The sequence below is a fragment of the Chaetodon trifascialis genome, chromosome 6 (assembly GCF_039877785.1).
Source record: "Chaetodon trifascialis isolate fChaTrf1 chromosome 6, fChaTrf1.hap1, whole genome shotgun sequence".
NCBI lineage: Eukaryota > Metazoa > Chordata > Actinopteri > Chaetodontiformes > Chaetodontidae > Chaetodon > Chaetodon trifascialis.
The window spans coordinates 11812782-11827548 of NC_092061.1; the positions used below are offsets into that span (position 1 = coordinate 11812782).

The 14767-nt window shown below is 42.4% G+C and overlaps 1 protein-coding gene across 2 annotated transcripts; it reads left to right on the plus strand.

The window, feature by feature from the left end:
* Positions 1-1267: 1267 nt before the first annotated feature.
* Positions 1268-13297, plus strand: rab3c (RAB3C, member RAS oncogene family). Of its 2 annotated transcripts, none has more exons than XM_070964222.1 (5): positions 1268-1609; positions 3293-3517; positions 6935-7053; positions 10452-10576; positions 10818-13297. In XM_070964222.1, exons 1-5 carry the CDS (start codon positions 1592-1594, stop codon positions 11006-11008), a joined length of 678 nt encoding a protein of 225 aa, XP_070820323.1. In that variant the 5' UTR covers positions 1268-1591; the 3' UTR covers positions 11009-13297. The 2 variants fall into 2 exon arrangements, with proteins under 2 accessions (XP_070820323.1, XP_070820324.1); XM_070964223.1 differs by lacking the exon at positions 1268-1609 and adding an exon at positions 1966-2224.
* The last annotated feature ends 1470 nt before the right edge of the window (positions 13298-14767 follow it).

The following is a 14767-nucleotide window of genomic DNA, read 5'->3' on the forward strand; positions in this document are numbered from 1 at the left end:
CTCTGTGGGGGACAAACTGCGTAATGAGGACAAAGTCTCGAAAGTTATTAGTCATAGTACGCACTGAAACTATTGGCAAGCATATCAGTCAGCTTATCAGTCGAGCTCTAAAGTGTTCGATGGGTGCACAAGATAGACATTGAAGTTTTGTATAAAAACCAGTCATGGTTGAACATGGTCGTTTATTTCATGTGGAGCATACATTCAAAGAATCTATCCATCTAGTCCAAGGTCATAATCTGCATCAGCTTTATGCCAGAAATAATTTCGTAAAAATATTTGTCATCTAAGTATCTCAAAATGTCGAATTTCATTTGGAAAAGTGAAATTAAAATAGGATGAGCTTGCTCAGAATAGCTCCCGTATCAAGAGGTCAGCAGGCTTCTGTAGCCACAGTAATTAGATTTCTGCCAATATTGCTTTGTTAATCATTGACCACATGGCAGCCTTTGAGAAACATCAGCAGAGCACCTTTTCCACCAGCAGATGGTGCTACAGCGGCCTTTTCTCCCTGCAGAAACCTCTAGAAAAGTTTTGTTTACCACGCTTAGGCCATGTACTGAAACTATCTGCAACGAAAGCTCTGTCATTAAACGACCAAACGAGTTTGCTTTCAGCCTCGAAATCAGGCGCTCCACCACTACCAATGACGCCTAAACGGCAGTCAAACGACACATTTTTAAGGATTTTGGATGAAATCGGTGCAAAATATTTCGAAGCAAACCAACAAATGGGCGATTAACCTACTTATGAGCAAATGCACACAAGCAGGGTCCAGCTTTGGCGCATGTTTCTAAAACAAACTCTAACTTTGTGGAGACATACGTGTTCGCGCGACATACCTGAACCGACCCTCGCCTGCTGCGCACGGAGCCGCCAGCAGACTCTCAGCCTCCAGTCAAAGGGCCATACCCCGCCCCACAGCGTCATACGCGCCCTATCAAATGTCTGCTAACTGGCTGATACCACGAAACACCTGACAGCCAAAGACAGCGCTTGTATCCAGGATCAGCGCGTGTTTATATAATCTCTGTTGTGTCTGGCACTGTGCTGGTTCTGAGCGCGTGGTGGACTATTATAAGTAACGTCGGCTTCAGGTGCGAGATGAAGGAGATAGTTACGGCTAGTGGCTTAGAAAATGCTCAGATTGATTGCTGATATGAGCCTACTGGTCCCCACTCATTTATGCCAACAGTGCAGTCTCGCATTTGCACCTCTCACATTAATTATGCAGGTTTTATAATCCGCCTAAAAAGAGGGCTGTGGCGATTACAATTGCAAAAACATGCCCGTTTTTTTCTCTCTCGCACTTCCGCCGCGGTCTCATCCTGCACTTGCTCCCATTGAAAAGCCCATAATAATGATATTCATCAGCACTCAGGCCTCTCTTATTTGCTCAGCCGCTTGTTCTGTGAAGCGGAGCTGGCTGCATGGGCGGGGGACGGCAGCAAGACCCACCGACAGTGACGCAAAAGGAGAGGCCATTATATTTGCTTCCTGAAAGAAGAAGGAAAAAAAAAAAAGACAGTTGGGAGTTTATTATAGGCACTGGAGTGAATGTTAAAGCAGAGAGCTATTACTGAGGCCAAAAATGGACTTGTATGGGAAGGTAAGCTGCATGGTTTTGTCATACGGTGATGGAGAGACAGAGAGCATCAAACAGCGTCATTCGGCTGTTCTGTGTGCTGAGACTGAACAAAGCTTTTCAGTTTAATTGCAATTTTAGTGTCGCTCTTTCATGATGGGGGGCGTTAGATGTCCGCTGCTAATTAAAAACGAACTACAAAGGTTTTTCCTGCGCTTCCACAGTAAATCATACAGCTGTTGGCAGCTGTGACGCGCTGCATGCTGAGTAATGTAGTCGAATCTCTTCTTCTGATGCCGCCCGCCGCCTCCGCGCCGACACCGGCCGAAAACTACAACCCCCATCTTCTTGATTACCTCCCCACCACCACGAGCTTTTCCGTGACGTCAGAGACACGCACGAAACGCACTTTCCCTTTGCTCGTGCTCACCTCACGCGAGCCAGCCTCGTCAGCTCAGGGGCGCGTGCCACAGCCGAAGCGGAGGGGACAGCTCCCAGGTGCTGAAATCGGTCGGCGCTCCAAAGAGAAAGAGACACAGAGGGGGGAAGAAAGAGCAACGCCTGCGTTACACACAAATATAAAACCCGTATTCTGCAAAACAGGGCCAGAAACAGATAGAGCCGAGGCCTCCAAAACAGGTTTGTTCACACAATGTCCTCAACGCGTTTTGTGGTAGTTTCATTTCTTAATAGTTAGACGGAAGAATTTCACGCATAGATAAAATGACCTCCTGCCCAGAATTGCTCGTCTGACATTAGCTGGCATGCGTTTCCCTGCTCATCTACATCGTGTAATTTCGTGTTAGATCGACTGCATTTATCGTGGTGTGTCAATGCCAGCATTGCACTGATATTTTGAAAGCGGTGTCCTTGCAAATACTGCCTCAGTGATGTTTTTTTCCCCTCACACGGAAGCGAACAGAAACCCGGTGCAGGATCGAGGTCCGGCATCTTTAATCATTGGAGAGGCTGGAAGCAGAGCTCGGCTGCCCTGTTTGGCATGGAAGCGCAGCGGCTTTGTCAAAACATTCACCTTGGAGCAAAGATGACTGTGCTCTTGTCATCTTGCTCGTAGTACTCGTGTCCTCGTAGGTCGTTGACTGCTGACAGCTTGCAGGAAATGCTCAGTGTTAAGCTGAAAGATTGGTTTGTATTGTACCCTTTGTAACGTGGAAGGAGGTTAAATGTCTGAGGGGATTTGTGTTTTCTGGTGGGAACACAAAAGCAAAACATCACACTCAGAACTGTTCATAGTAAAATTCAAATTGCAATGTGAAATTGTTGCAGCACAATTTAAACAAAAGAGCTAAGTTTGACCCAGTGCAAAAGAAAATCTGAATAATGATCATTTCCTTGCATTAACGGAGTCATCTAAAGGCTTCAGAGACGACGAACTCAGCTCTTTAAAATCCTGGTTATCTAAAACTCATCAATACAACAGCTTGCTGTGTTGGTCATGCTGGTTTGCCTGACACAGCCTTCTGTCACCTCTGATCTGTGGCCTGCTCAACAAGCTTCCACTCCACATCCTGCTCTTTCCCTCTCTTTCACTTCCTGGTCCATGCACGCCAACTAGAAGTTGTTTCGCCAAACAGCTGAGAGTCCACTGAACCAACTCATTTCTCAAGAGATGGGTTCACATCTCCAAAAAGCTTCACATTAATTCAAGGTGAAGCTTCTTAATGCGCTCTGTTTCTGTCGTTGCAGATGGCTGCCACTCAGGATGTGAAAGGGAAGGGAGAGGGAGGGGACCAAAACTTTGACTACATGTTCAAGCTGCTGATCATCGGCAACAGCAGCGTGGGCAAGACGTCTTTCCTGTTCCGCTACGCCGATGACGCCTTCACTTCGGCCTTCGTCAGCACAGTGGGCATCGACTTCAAAGTGAAGACTGTGTACAAGAATGACAAGAGGATCAAACTGCAGATCTGGGTATGAAATATTAACATCCAGGCATTAAACATTTAGAAGAGAGCCCCAGAGTGTTTGATTCCTGATCAAACCAGAAGTGGAAGCTATCTGGTCAACAGCTCATAACTGACTTATCTGCTCGAAGAAGCTGTTTTTTCTTATAAATCCTCCTGATTAGAAAGTCAGACTCTAAATTTGTTTCTGATTTAATGGTGGTAATTTATACAAGAAAGAAAACACATTTCCAAACACAGAGAACGTCGGGAAGAAATGAGTTTTCTGTCGTCCTCCAAGGTCTCCTGGAGGACTACCTAAGCTCTAAGGGGGAAGGGGCTCCTGAGAGACGCCCTGCCCCCTCGTTTCTCTTGTTCTCCTCATCTTTGTGTTCCTGCAGAGTGACTCTTGTCTGTAAAAGGCTGTCAATCTTTGCCCAGAGCTCACTCTCTCCTGACCTCTGCCCACATGCTTCTCTGTCGATCAATACATTTCAAGGACCGTGACAGGTTGTGACTTGATGGCTGTATGCTTATCCAAGTCCTGCACTCACGGATCCCCCATGCATTGATTCAATTTTAGTCATGGTTTTGGCCCATGTGGCTAAGTACGCTTCGACGTGCTTCACTTTTCATCTTGTTGCATTATGTTAAATATACTTCAGTCAAAGTATAGAAGGTATATGTAAAGCTAAAACCCACTATTCCAACATTATAGGTATATAAATAGGTACATAAAGAATAATAAAGACTGGGCATTCTTGGCAACTGCAGTTCAAACCAAAAGGACAATTTTCACCATCCTAATGAAGCCAAGTTACAATATTAGTGTTTCAATTTTCATGTCAATTCACACCAAAAAAAAAATAATGCTCATGCTTTGTTCCTTGGACTCAGAAACATGTGGCGAATCAGCTGTCTCCTTAATTAATTGAAGAAAGCTTCAGGAAAGGCTGTGTTGTGTTGCCTTGGTTTGACACTCTACGATGTAAGTACGGAGACAGATGGAAGTCTCAACATTATTGACGAGTAAGCGTTAGTTTGGCACGCAGAAGCAACACACAGAAGAACACAGAAGCAACACCTTCCTCAGAACGTGTGGGAAAACTGAAGAATGTCTGAGGCTGTTTAATTAGAGTTCATCTGAGCTGCTGAAGCTGATTGTCTTTGAGGGGGTAGATATGTAAAAGTTCCCCTCTCCCTCCATTTCTTTCACCGTCTTTCCTGTCGCACTCTTTCTTTCTTTCTTTGCTACACGGAACTAAATGCCTAATGTCCTCCAGAGGTTTTGCTCTCTCTTGTCATAATAGTTGTCTTTTGCAGCAATTAGCCACCCCCAGACATTTGGTGTTTGCTAATCACTTAAAGAGACAAAGAAGAAGCGCTCCTGCAGGATGTGAAAACTGGATTTGAACAGTCAAACGACTGGCTAAACGGGATAATGTGTTTTCATCATTAGCAAAGACAAGCATATTCAAGGCGAAAAAGGATTGCCCTTGCGTCCACATAATTGGCCTGTCTTCTTTAATTGGGCCCAGAGAGAGCTGAGACTTACTGTATAGTAAGCGCCCATTTAAGGTGATGGCTATTGGCTAATGTCATTGTGGTACTCACACCATTAATCTGCTGAGAGATAAAACTGTCCAACTGCATCATAGAGTTGTCCCTGTTGTCGTATTTGGCTGAAGTGAATGAAACACAACGCTGAGCACTGCCAAAATGAACCTCGTGAAAAACCGAAACTCACTTTACTGAATGAGGAAGAGTTGAGGCGCGTGCCAGCCTCCGCTCACTACCTCTCCACTTGAAGTCGTCAGCTTCTTGGATTGATTTCTGGTGAACTGCAGAGTACAAGCGAAGCTTTTCAAGGAGCTCCAATTCGCGGGACTCAGCATTTTTTTCCCCTGTCCCGCTCTGCCTTTTTCACTGAGAATAAGCAAACCTATTCACTAAAATAACCTGGAAATGCAAAGGTCATTGTCAAGCACTCGGACAAGAATCAATAGGATGCTTAAATGTCTAAGACTTACAATCCAGATGAAAGAAAAGAGTGAGGTTAAAACAACATTCAGAGGACTTGTGCATACTGTATCATCACTTGGTACATTCACAATAACACTATCGTCCACATCACATCATCCTCTTTCATGTTGTTTGAAAGTCCCTCCACAAAAGATGCTATTTATAATATATATGTACAGTAACATACAACAAACACAAGCTGCTGACATTAGAAATGCACACACTGACAAGCAATTTTGGAGTCATTGTAAACTGATAAAAGGTCCAAGCTCTGTGTGTGTGTGTGTGTGTGTGTGTGTGTGTGTGTGTGTGTGTGTGTGTGTGTGTGTGTGTGTGTGTGTGTGTGTGTGAGCTCGGCAGAATGTGAGCTCTGTCTCCGTGGAGTGAAGGTCAGAGCTGTCCTCTGGCTATAACAGGCACTCTGTTGCAGCCATGTGCAGACTGATAGAGAGCAAAACCAATGTGGCAAATACAATCCAGTGCCGCCTGTCGGGCTTCTGTTTAACCAGAGCCAAGTGGAGCAGCCAGAAGTCCTCCATCATGATTCACAGAAACCTGCAAACACACTCGTTGTGGGTGGAACCACAGCACAGTAAACATACAGTATAAACAGGAGGGACATCGTTGGGATATATTATTGTCCATCTTATAAAACAATAAATCTACACATCTTTGAGCAACTGCATGCAGGTACTTTGAGGAAAACAATCAAACAAATAAAAACACTCATTTCTCTCCCCTCCTCACGGACAGCCTCACTGTATAAAAGGTTGATCTTTCTGAATTGGGATCTATTAGCATTTTCCATTGACATCTCGTAGCAAAGGCTGCAGCGGCCGCTTGTTTCCAGGGCAATCTGTGTACAATGTACTACTCCTCCAATGTTGCGTAATCACTCGCCTGCTTTGCCTTTGAGCAATTTGTTCAGCCTCATCGTGAACAGCGAGCAGTTTCTCAATGTTGAAATCGTTTAACCTCAATTTTTTTCTAAGAGCGCATGCCATAAGCTGAGCTCTGAATACTGCACTGCATCGAGTGTTTAACACAGCTGAGCGATTGTTTTATTGAGGAGAGGAAAGAATCAATCACTTCAGCCAAAACTGAATGTCTGTTTTTGGCATCTAATCAATGCAGAATCCAGCGAGGCGATTAGCATAATGATTGTTTCCGCATCGTGAGCACAGCAAATGTTCCTATAAGTAAATGTAGATGTAAAAATGTAGATAACATCCTAAAGTGATGCTCCAATTTGACTGAAAGAATCTGTCATTTGCATAAATAACTGCAGGTTAATAATGTACATGTGCACATTCACCCTTATAGACATGCATATATGTGCTGTGCAGGGTCATGTCAGCGTTGCTGAGCATGATTATCAGTCAGGCGGAGAGCAGCAATGCTAAATCATGTTGTCTGTGTGTAGGACACAGCAGGCCAGGAGCGCTACAGGACCATCACCACTGCGTACTACCGCGGGGCCATGGGCTTCATCCTAATGTACGACATCACCAATGAGGAGTCCTTCGGCGCTGTGCAGGACTGGTGAGTCTTGTTGGCCTGTTTTTGATCATTTTTGTATGTGGATGTCATCTCTTATCCTGTTTCTCACAGGATATATTGTTGTGTGACATCCGATCAACTTATCAAAAGGGCTTCCTGTCTGCTATTAAAATGATATCAGTTGATATCCTGCACACTTGATACTGTACATGCTTTGCCCTTCTTCTGAGACAAATCTGCAATCCTAAACAGTTTAGCTTCGCTATCTCCTAACAGCGACAGTGCATTTCTCCGTCTCTTACATTTGACAGGCTTGTTATGTAGTTTGTATGCGTGCATCTTTGTCAGGCTTGGAGATCTAAGGAAAGCTTGTCAAGGTCATGGCTCTGGTCTATTCATGAGTCACACAAGCATCTGCAGGCTGAACAGAAAGTCAGCCAAGCCCAAATGTCGGTGATTTATGATGATGCATTCATGTCTGAAACAGAACTGGGGAGTTCAATTGGCTGCAGAAAGCAGGTTTCTGGGTTAGAATTCTTGCTCTAGAAACAAGCACGTTCTCATCGGTATGAACGGTTCAGAACAGCCGGGATGCTTTTGGGAAACAGAGGCATTTCAGCTCCAGAGATAGAAGTGTGTTTTGTTTTCCATTTTGCTGATCTTTCTCCTAACACCCTGGCTCTCCACAGGTGTTGTGATGAGAAAGTCATCTCCCATTTTATTTACACCCTGCTGTTCCAAACACTTATCTCCCTCTGCCAGCCCAAAGAGATTACGGGTGCACAGAATGAGCATTTTTGAGAGGAAAGGTTCCTGAGTCATCATGGTAATATTCCCATGATGTGACCGTTGCATCAGCTGCAAGGAAATGATGATTCGACTCACACGGGCTTAATATAGATGGTGGTATAGTTTTGCAGCTGACACTTGCACCCATTGTAGGGCTATGACAATCACTATTAAGGCCATTGTCTACTTGGGCCTCATCACTTAGCTAGCAGCACTTGACAGCTGCTTCAGGAAGCATGGCTAAAGCAGCTGCATTTAGTGACCACATACTTACAATTCCTCTCTTGGCATTGATTAAACCTCCAAAAACTCATATCTGGTCATCAAAATCAAAATCACATCATGACTTAAAATGGCTTGGATGTAACGCAACTCTTTTGCCTTCATTCAGTATGACAGGTCTATGAACATGTCAATAGTCCCAACCTCCATCTCCACCCACCCCTCTGCCACTGCCTGCAGCTTGAGCACAGCTGCTCGGCCTCTGCTGGTTTTCTGTTTTGTTACAGTGCACTACACAATGGCACACGCTAATATAGGAGTAATTCAGGCAAACATGTTCAAACCAGAAACCGATGCTGAAGAAGAAGAGCGAATGGTGCAGGGTCGCACGATTAGTGAACACAAGCCTTCTTTTTGGCTATGTTATCATGATATGGAAAGACCAACCCTGCATGATGATTGGTTCCTTAGATATGAAGCCCGGACTGTCTGAGTCCGTGTTTCTGAGACTGTCATTGGTTCACAGCAGTTCAAACTGCTCAGCAATGGTGTTCCCTGCTTATTTCGCTCCTCATATGTTGTGTAGCATGTAAATCACATCCAATTGACAAACTTAAGTCTTTAAAGTTATGAGCTTGCTTATTATGTAAATTATTAGCATGCATTGTGTTCCAAATTAATACACTTCCCGTCATTGTACTTGAGGGAAAAAAGGCTTCTAGTAAAGAGAGGTCGGAGCCAGACACACCTATTATTCTTTTAAGGCCTGTCTGACACTTTGATGGAACACTGCAGCCTGAGCACTGTCTGTGATGGGTATCTTAATTAATGGAGCCAAGTGTGTCACTGGCAGCGACAATCTTGGAGAGTCACCTGTGAGCTCATTTACCAGACAGCACGCAAATCAACTGTTTACAAGGGAAGAGGCTCTTTTTCTACCCTTCATATAAGCACAGCTCTTCCTTTCTGCCTTTGCCACAGGCTTTAATTCCACTTTCTCTTTCCCTTGTTCCTTGTGACAAGGTTGTAAAAAAAAAAGGAGGTTACCATGGCAACCGCTCCTTCCCCGTCTGTGGCTGAATTAAGCTTGTGACGCGCTCATTTCCTGCCCGTGACAGAGACGAAACCGGGGAAATATTGTAACGCTGACAAAAGAATGTAGGATTTTTAAGAAATCATGAAAATGGGTTAGAAACTATACACGAGTAATTTCATAACCGCAGCAATCTCAAAGTATTTATATCCAATTTTTCACCTGCCCGTTGCTTCTGCAGAGGCCAGATTGTTCAAAAATCACTGGTAAATACAGCCTCTTTACAGCCTGCATATGTCGCTCTGGTAGGCTACAAACATGATTGTTTTTCTGTCACGGAACATTATCAGCAGTTGGATTCAAAGTGACCCACATCTGAACCGCTATATCGAGTCAGAGCTGGACAGACAGAGGCAGAGCGCCAGCATCATGCTGCTCCCTCTCTCTCTCTCTCTCTCTCTCTCTGAGCCGTTGTTTCTTCCTCTCTTTCTTACTGACTCCCTCTCTACTGCTTTCAGCCTGTGGTATGTTAGCTGCCCTACTTTTTGTCAAACAGCAACACCACAGGAGATATTTGTTCCCTAAATTCCTTCTCAAAATGTGTTTGGAGGTTAGAGCAGCAGAGGCACCTCCCTCAGCTGTGAACGTCAGTGTTGAAACTGTCTTAGCGTTAGCACACAACGCAAATTATTTCATTCTAATTATTTTACAGAATATATGGTGCAGATGATGCCTCATTTTATGTGCAGCATCTAGTTGATGACAAACAAATCAGATATCATTTATGACCAACTGTCATTAAAATGCTGTGCATTGCAACATACATTACATAATATTATGATATTATAACATTAATGACCATCAGGAGCTCACACAACAGTCTGGTCCACATTTGTAAGGTGCGTGCATCTTCTGTGCAGTTAGCCATTATTTAGTATTAGCTGATGAGTGTTTTCCGTCCTGTCAGTGACCATAATTAATACCCTGTGTAGCTATAATATCTAGCAGTCTGTAGCTGTTAGCAGGAGAGGAAAGCATGAAAAGTTTGACAAATTCTAAATATCAATATCAACTAGCTAGAAAATAGCACATAATGAGCTATCTGAGTAATAGTGATTCCATGTTTCCAGAACAGGGCAGCACTTGACCCACTTTTCCACTGCTGCCTTCAGTGACTCAAATATTACATGATGCCAAACACAAGGTGATGTAATCACTGTTCATAACCGGTCCAAGTGCTGAACAAACTTTACATGGTGTCCTTTTTGCTCTGCCATATTTCACATTAATTTCCTGTCCAATAAAAAGTGGCACAAAAACACTCCTGACAAAACGCAGCAGCAGCATTTATTTGAGTGTGATTGATTTTTTTCCCTTGTCTTTTTATGACATGCAGGTCAACCCAGATAAAAACCTACTCGTGGGATAATGCACAGGTGGTGCTTGCTGGAAATAAATGTGATATGGAAGAGGAGAGGGTGGTCTCGGTGGATAGTGGCAGACTGCTGGCAGAACAGTTGGGTAAGTGTTGGAGCAACATTCACTCCTTTATGTTACTGGAATTGTGTTTTTCACTCGCTGGTGCTTCAGTTCCCTTTCAGAATATTCTCAGAAATAGAAGAAGCAGCTTTGTCTTCCATCTTCACCGACAATAACTGTCAAAGCTTTTCCTAAAGATTAAATCATAAATATCTACCATGTGGTCATTATCTTCGTTGGCCCTGTCTCTTTATGTTCTCATGTTACTCTTCCTCTTGCCAAGGCTTTGAGTTCTTTGAGACCAGCGCCAAGGACAACATCAACGTGAAGCAGACCTTTGAACGTCTCGTTGACCTAATTTGTGACAAGATGTCCGAGAGCTTGGACACTGATCCGGCCGTCACCACAGGAGCTCCCACTGCCAAACTCACAGACAGCGCTCCGCCCCTGCAGCAGCCTGGATGCAACTGTTAGTGACTGGTGTCAGGAGGCAAAGGGAGGGCAGCGCAGGTCCCGTAAGGTGGTAGAGTGTGCAGAGTTTTGTTCTCCCTCAGCGTTATCACTCCCGCTAGTGCTGCTTTCTCTGGACTACAGTTCAAACCCCGTTTAGTCGTAGAATTACAAAATCCCGTCGTATTAGCTCTCAACTTTATCACCTTATATCAAGAGCAAATAACCAGACAAAGAGACATGGCTACTGCAAAATGTGTAACATTACAGGATAGCTAGACTATAGAGACACCATATTCTCATTCTTTAGCTAGTTAGTATGGTTCTAAACCAAGTATGTTTGACAAGGCTGGAAATAAACCGTAGATATGATGTACAGTTAATCCTCAAGACCTTTAAAATCTCTAAGACCTAGAATAATTATAAAATGAGGGATAGAGTCAGTGAGTGCTTTAATGATTCTTTTACTTTCATTTTTTGTACAATGTGTGTATTTTTCTTTTATAGGATTATTTTGTCTCCTAAAGCTGCCAAATCTATGATTTAGTGCACTATAGGATGTAGCGGCTTTCTTTTGTGTAATGAGTGTGTGGACGTTGAGCGACTGTGAGTGAGTGCGGGTTTGCACGAGTGTGAGTTTTGCATCTGATTCGCAAATGAGTGCAACTTAGTCATCTGAAAATCATCTACCTTGGATAAAAAAGTGGCCTTTTAGCATCTCCAACACGGCCTCTGTAAGTTTCCTCTGTCATCCTTACTTTTGGAATGAGTCCAGTACGTATAATGTTGATGTGAGTACTACTCCACGTTTTTGCTGTCTGTAGATGTGTGATTTCTCTGATAAGTATATCTGTAAATCTTAAAAGCAACTATTTCTGTGTGCTTAGCCTCTAAGATGACCCCCTTATAATTTGATGCGATGAGCATGCTGCCAAAAAAGTCAATCATGTGTACTGTTTTATCTAAAGATAAAACCTAACCATCCTCTAAATTCCACATGATGGCAATGATCCAGCATTTCACTGAATAAAAATCTCACACTGACAAGGCACAGTGTATGATACAAAACAACTGATCAGCTCTGGCATGGAATAAACAGCCATATATTAAAAAGATATATTTTAACTTTTGAGTCAGCATGCTAAAATTTCAAGTTTGTGCTATAAAATTAAATCCCTTGTGAAAAAAAATCTCATAGGAAACATTCAGTAGTTTAAAATGGGGAGCTTCCCCCAGCAGGCATATACAGTGCAGTAGAGGTCTTAATGATAACTTAAGTCCATAAAGTGTAAAGGTTGTAGCTTATTTTAAAATCCAGAAAGATCCAGAAAGCCTTTCAGTTCTGCAATTCATAGAAGAAAAAAAAAGTGCCAAAATATCACTATTCCTTTAGCATCGTCAGTTGTTTGTCGCATAGTTGAATAAAAGCTCCAAAAAATTGCATGAAGTCAGTCCTGACTTATCTATGTAGATTTATATAATAAGATATGTATATATCACTCTGTGTTACAGATTTAGGAGCATTGTCATAGCACTCGCTGTGAGATGCAATGGGCCAATAAGTGCAATATTTTATGAATGAAACCCTGTACATAGTTCCTCCTGTCCTGGAGTGCAGTGACTCCATCTGCAGTGTGTGAGTGACAGTTTGGTCAGGACGGCTCTGAAGCTGACGTACAATCTCTGAAAAAAGAGCGTGTGCTTCGCTCAGTGACTGCAGCCACTGAATGTGTGACTTAGTATGTGTGCGTGTAAGTGTGTGTATGTATGTGTGTGTGTGTACCTGCCATATTGAACAGACAAATTACGTAATATAGTGTATTGTTTGTGTATACCTTTTGTACAAATGTATTCACGTACTATATGCTGTTCCTGCTAACTGTTGGCTGTTGATTGAACTTGTGTTATGTCAAAATGCAGTGTTATTGTGAAAGATAGTCAGGGGGATAACTTAGTCTATGCCATATGCCATACTGTTGTAATTCCAAGAGAAGGGATACACATGAACTAGTTCAAAGACCCTGCGCATATGTGTGTGTACACGTGCTTTGTGCGTGTGCATCTGTGTATGTGTGTGATATTCTAATTTTATGCTAATAGCCATGAAATAAATTATTGTATTGATCTCCAGTCAAGATTCATTTAATAGAGGAATAGAGATGTGGCAGTCCAGATGCCCAAACAGTCACTCTGGTCGAATCTCATTTTAGAACTGTACGACTTTACATATAACTGAATATATTTGTTTCTTGGAGTGCAAGCAAAGTAAGAAATATGTTTTTGAGATTATAGGAAATAAATCAAATTCTATCAGTGGGTGTCCGTGTTCTCTCTTGCTCTCTGCTGACTGTAAGGACACATGCAGGAGGGATTCGCTGGCTGCAGCCCTCTAACCCGGACCTGCTGCCTCAGTCGCTGCGCTCTCTTCTGTTGATGCAGCGCAGACGTCTTGTTTCATTTCTAGACAATGTGCACCACCTAGTGTTGGAGGGCTTGGCCAAGATGTTGCAGCCGAATATTAGAAGTTCTGCACATTCAGAGGCAAATATTAGACTTTCGACATTTATTTGACAGCTACAGTTGACAGTTTGCAGATTAAATGCTATGTACATGTTTATTTGTCAGTAATAATAATCTAATATTCAATTATGGAACATCAATGGTGAAATGTCAGTCTAAATCTATTTACGCAAGTATTGCACTGAAGGACAGTTTTTGTGTCTTTTGTTTTACTCCACAACCATTATGTAAATTTCAATTTTACATTTTGTGGGATTATTTTCTAAAACATGTTGCATTGTTGTGGATAAAACTACATAACCGTTCTAACAGTGGTAAACTATGTTAACAGTAGCTACACCATGTTAACAGGCTACAACATGAAAATACTGTATAGACACAATAATCCAATGATAATGTTGCACTGAGAGGGGCCATTCTGCTGCAGGGGCACTTTACTGCTAATACCTCTGTTATGTTCCTCATTGCAGTATTTTTACATTTTGGCATGACTACTGTGCGTAAGCAAAGGATATGATTTTTTATTTTTTTATTTTTTTTTTCAACTGTATGTACAAATGTACTAGATTTATCTAAGTGTTTAAACCTGTACAAACTATTGTTCTGAAACTAACATGTCCAAGGATTTATTGATCACTTCATAACTGGTAGTATTACACGATCATATGCAACATACTCCTCTATGTTTCTATTGCACTTCCAAGGATATCCACTGCTGGTGACAAGTTTAAAAAATACTAGTGCACATGTACAACAGCTTTACAGATATGAAAGCTCTGTGACAATAAATGCTGATTGCAGCCTTTTCTTCCTTTATCAGGGCTGCAGTGATAACTGCTCACTGAGATGAAGAGTAGATAATGCTGTTCAGTTAGAGTGAATGACAGAGCTGAATGTACCGCCTGTGCCCTTCAGCCATCGTGATAAGCACCCAGAGATAAGCAGTATGGAAAGCCTGTAACTGCTGATAGATTTTACAAGTAAAATGAGGAAGAAAAAAAGGAGCTTATCTTCTACAACCCTGATTCAAAAAAGGTTGGGATGTTGTGTTAAATCTAAATAAAACAGAATTCGATAATTTGTTAATTCTTTTGAAGATGATATATTTAATGTTTTACCTCATCTGATGATGATGATGATCTGATGGCAGCAACACGCTTCAAAAGAGTTGGCAAACAAGCAACAAGAGAGTGTGGGTGTGAGACATAAAACAATCAGCAGGGGATTGTAGAAACTATAAAAAGTGTATATCACCATCTGAAA

What these genes read in the sequence shown, in the direction of transcription:
- rab3c (XM_070964222.1), top strand. An exon ending in GGATCAAACTGCAGATCTGG is followed by an intron (nt 3,518 to 6,934) that starts GTATGAAATATT and finishes GTCTGTGTGTAG; the next exon opens with GACACAGCAGGCCAGGAGCG. An exon ending in ACTGCTGGCAGAACAGTTGG is followed by an intron (nt 10,577 to 10,817) that starts GTAAGTGTTGGA and finishes CCTCTTGCCAAG; the next exon opens with GCTTTGAGTTCTTTGAGACC.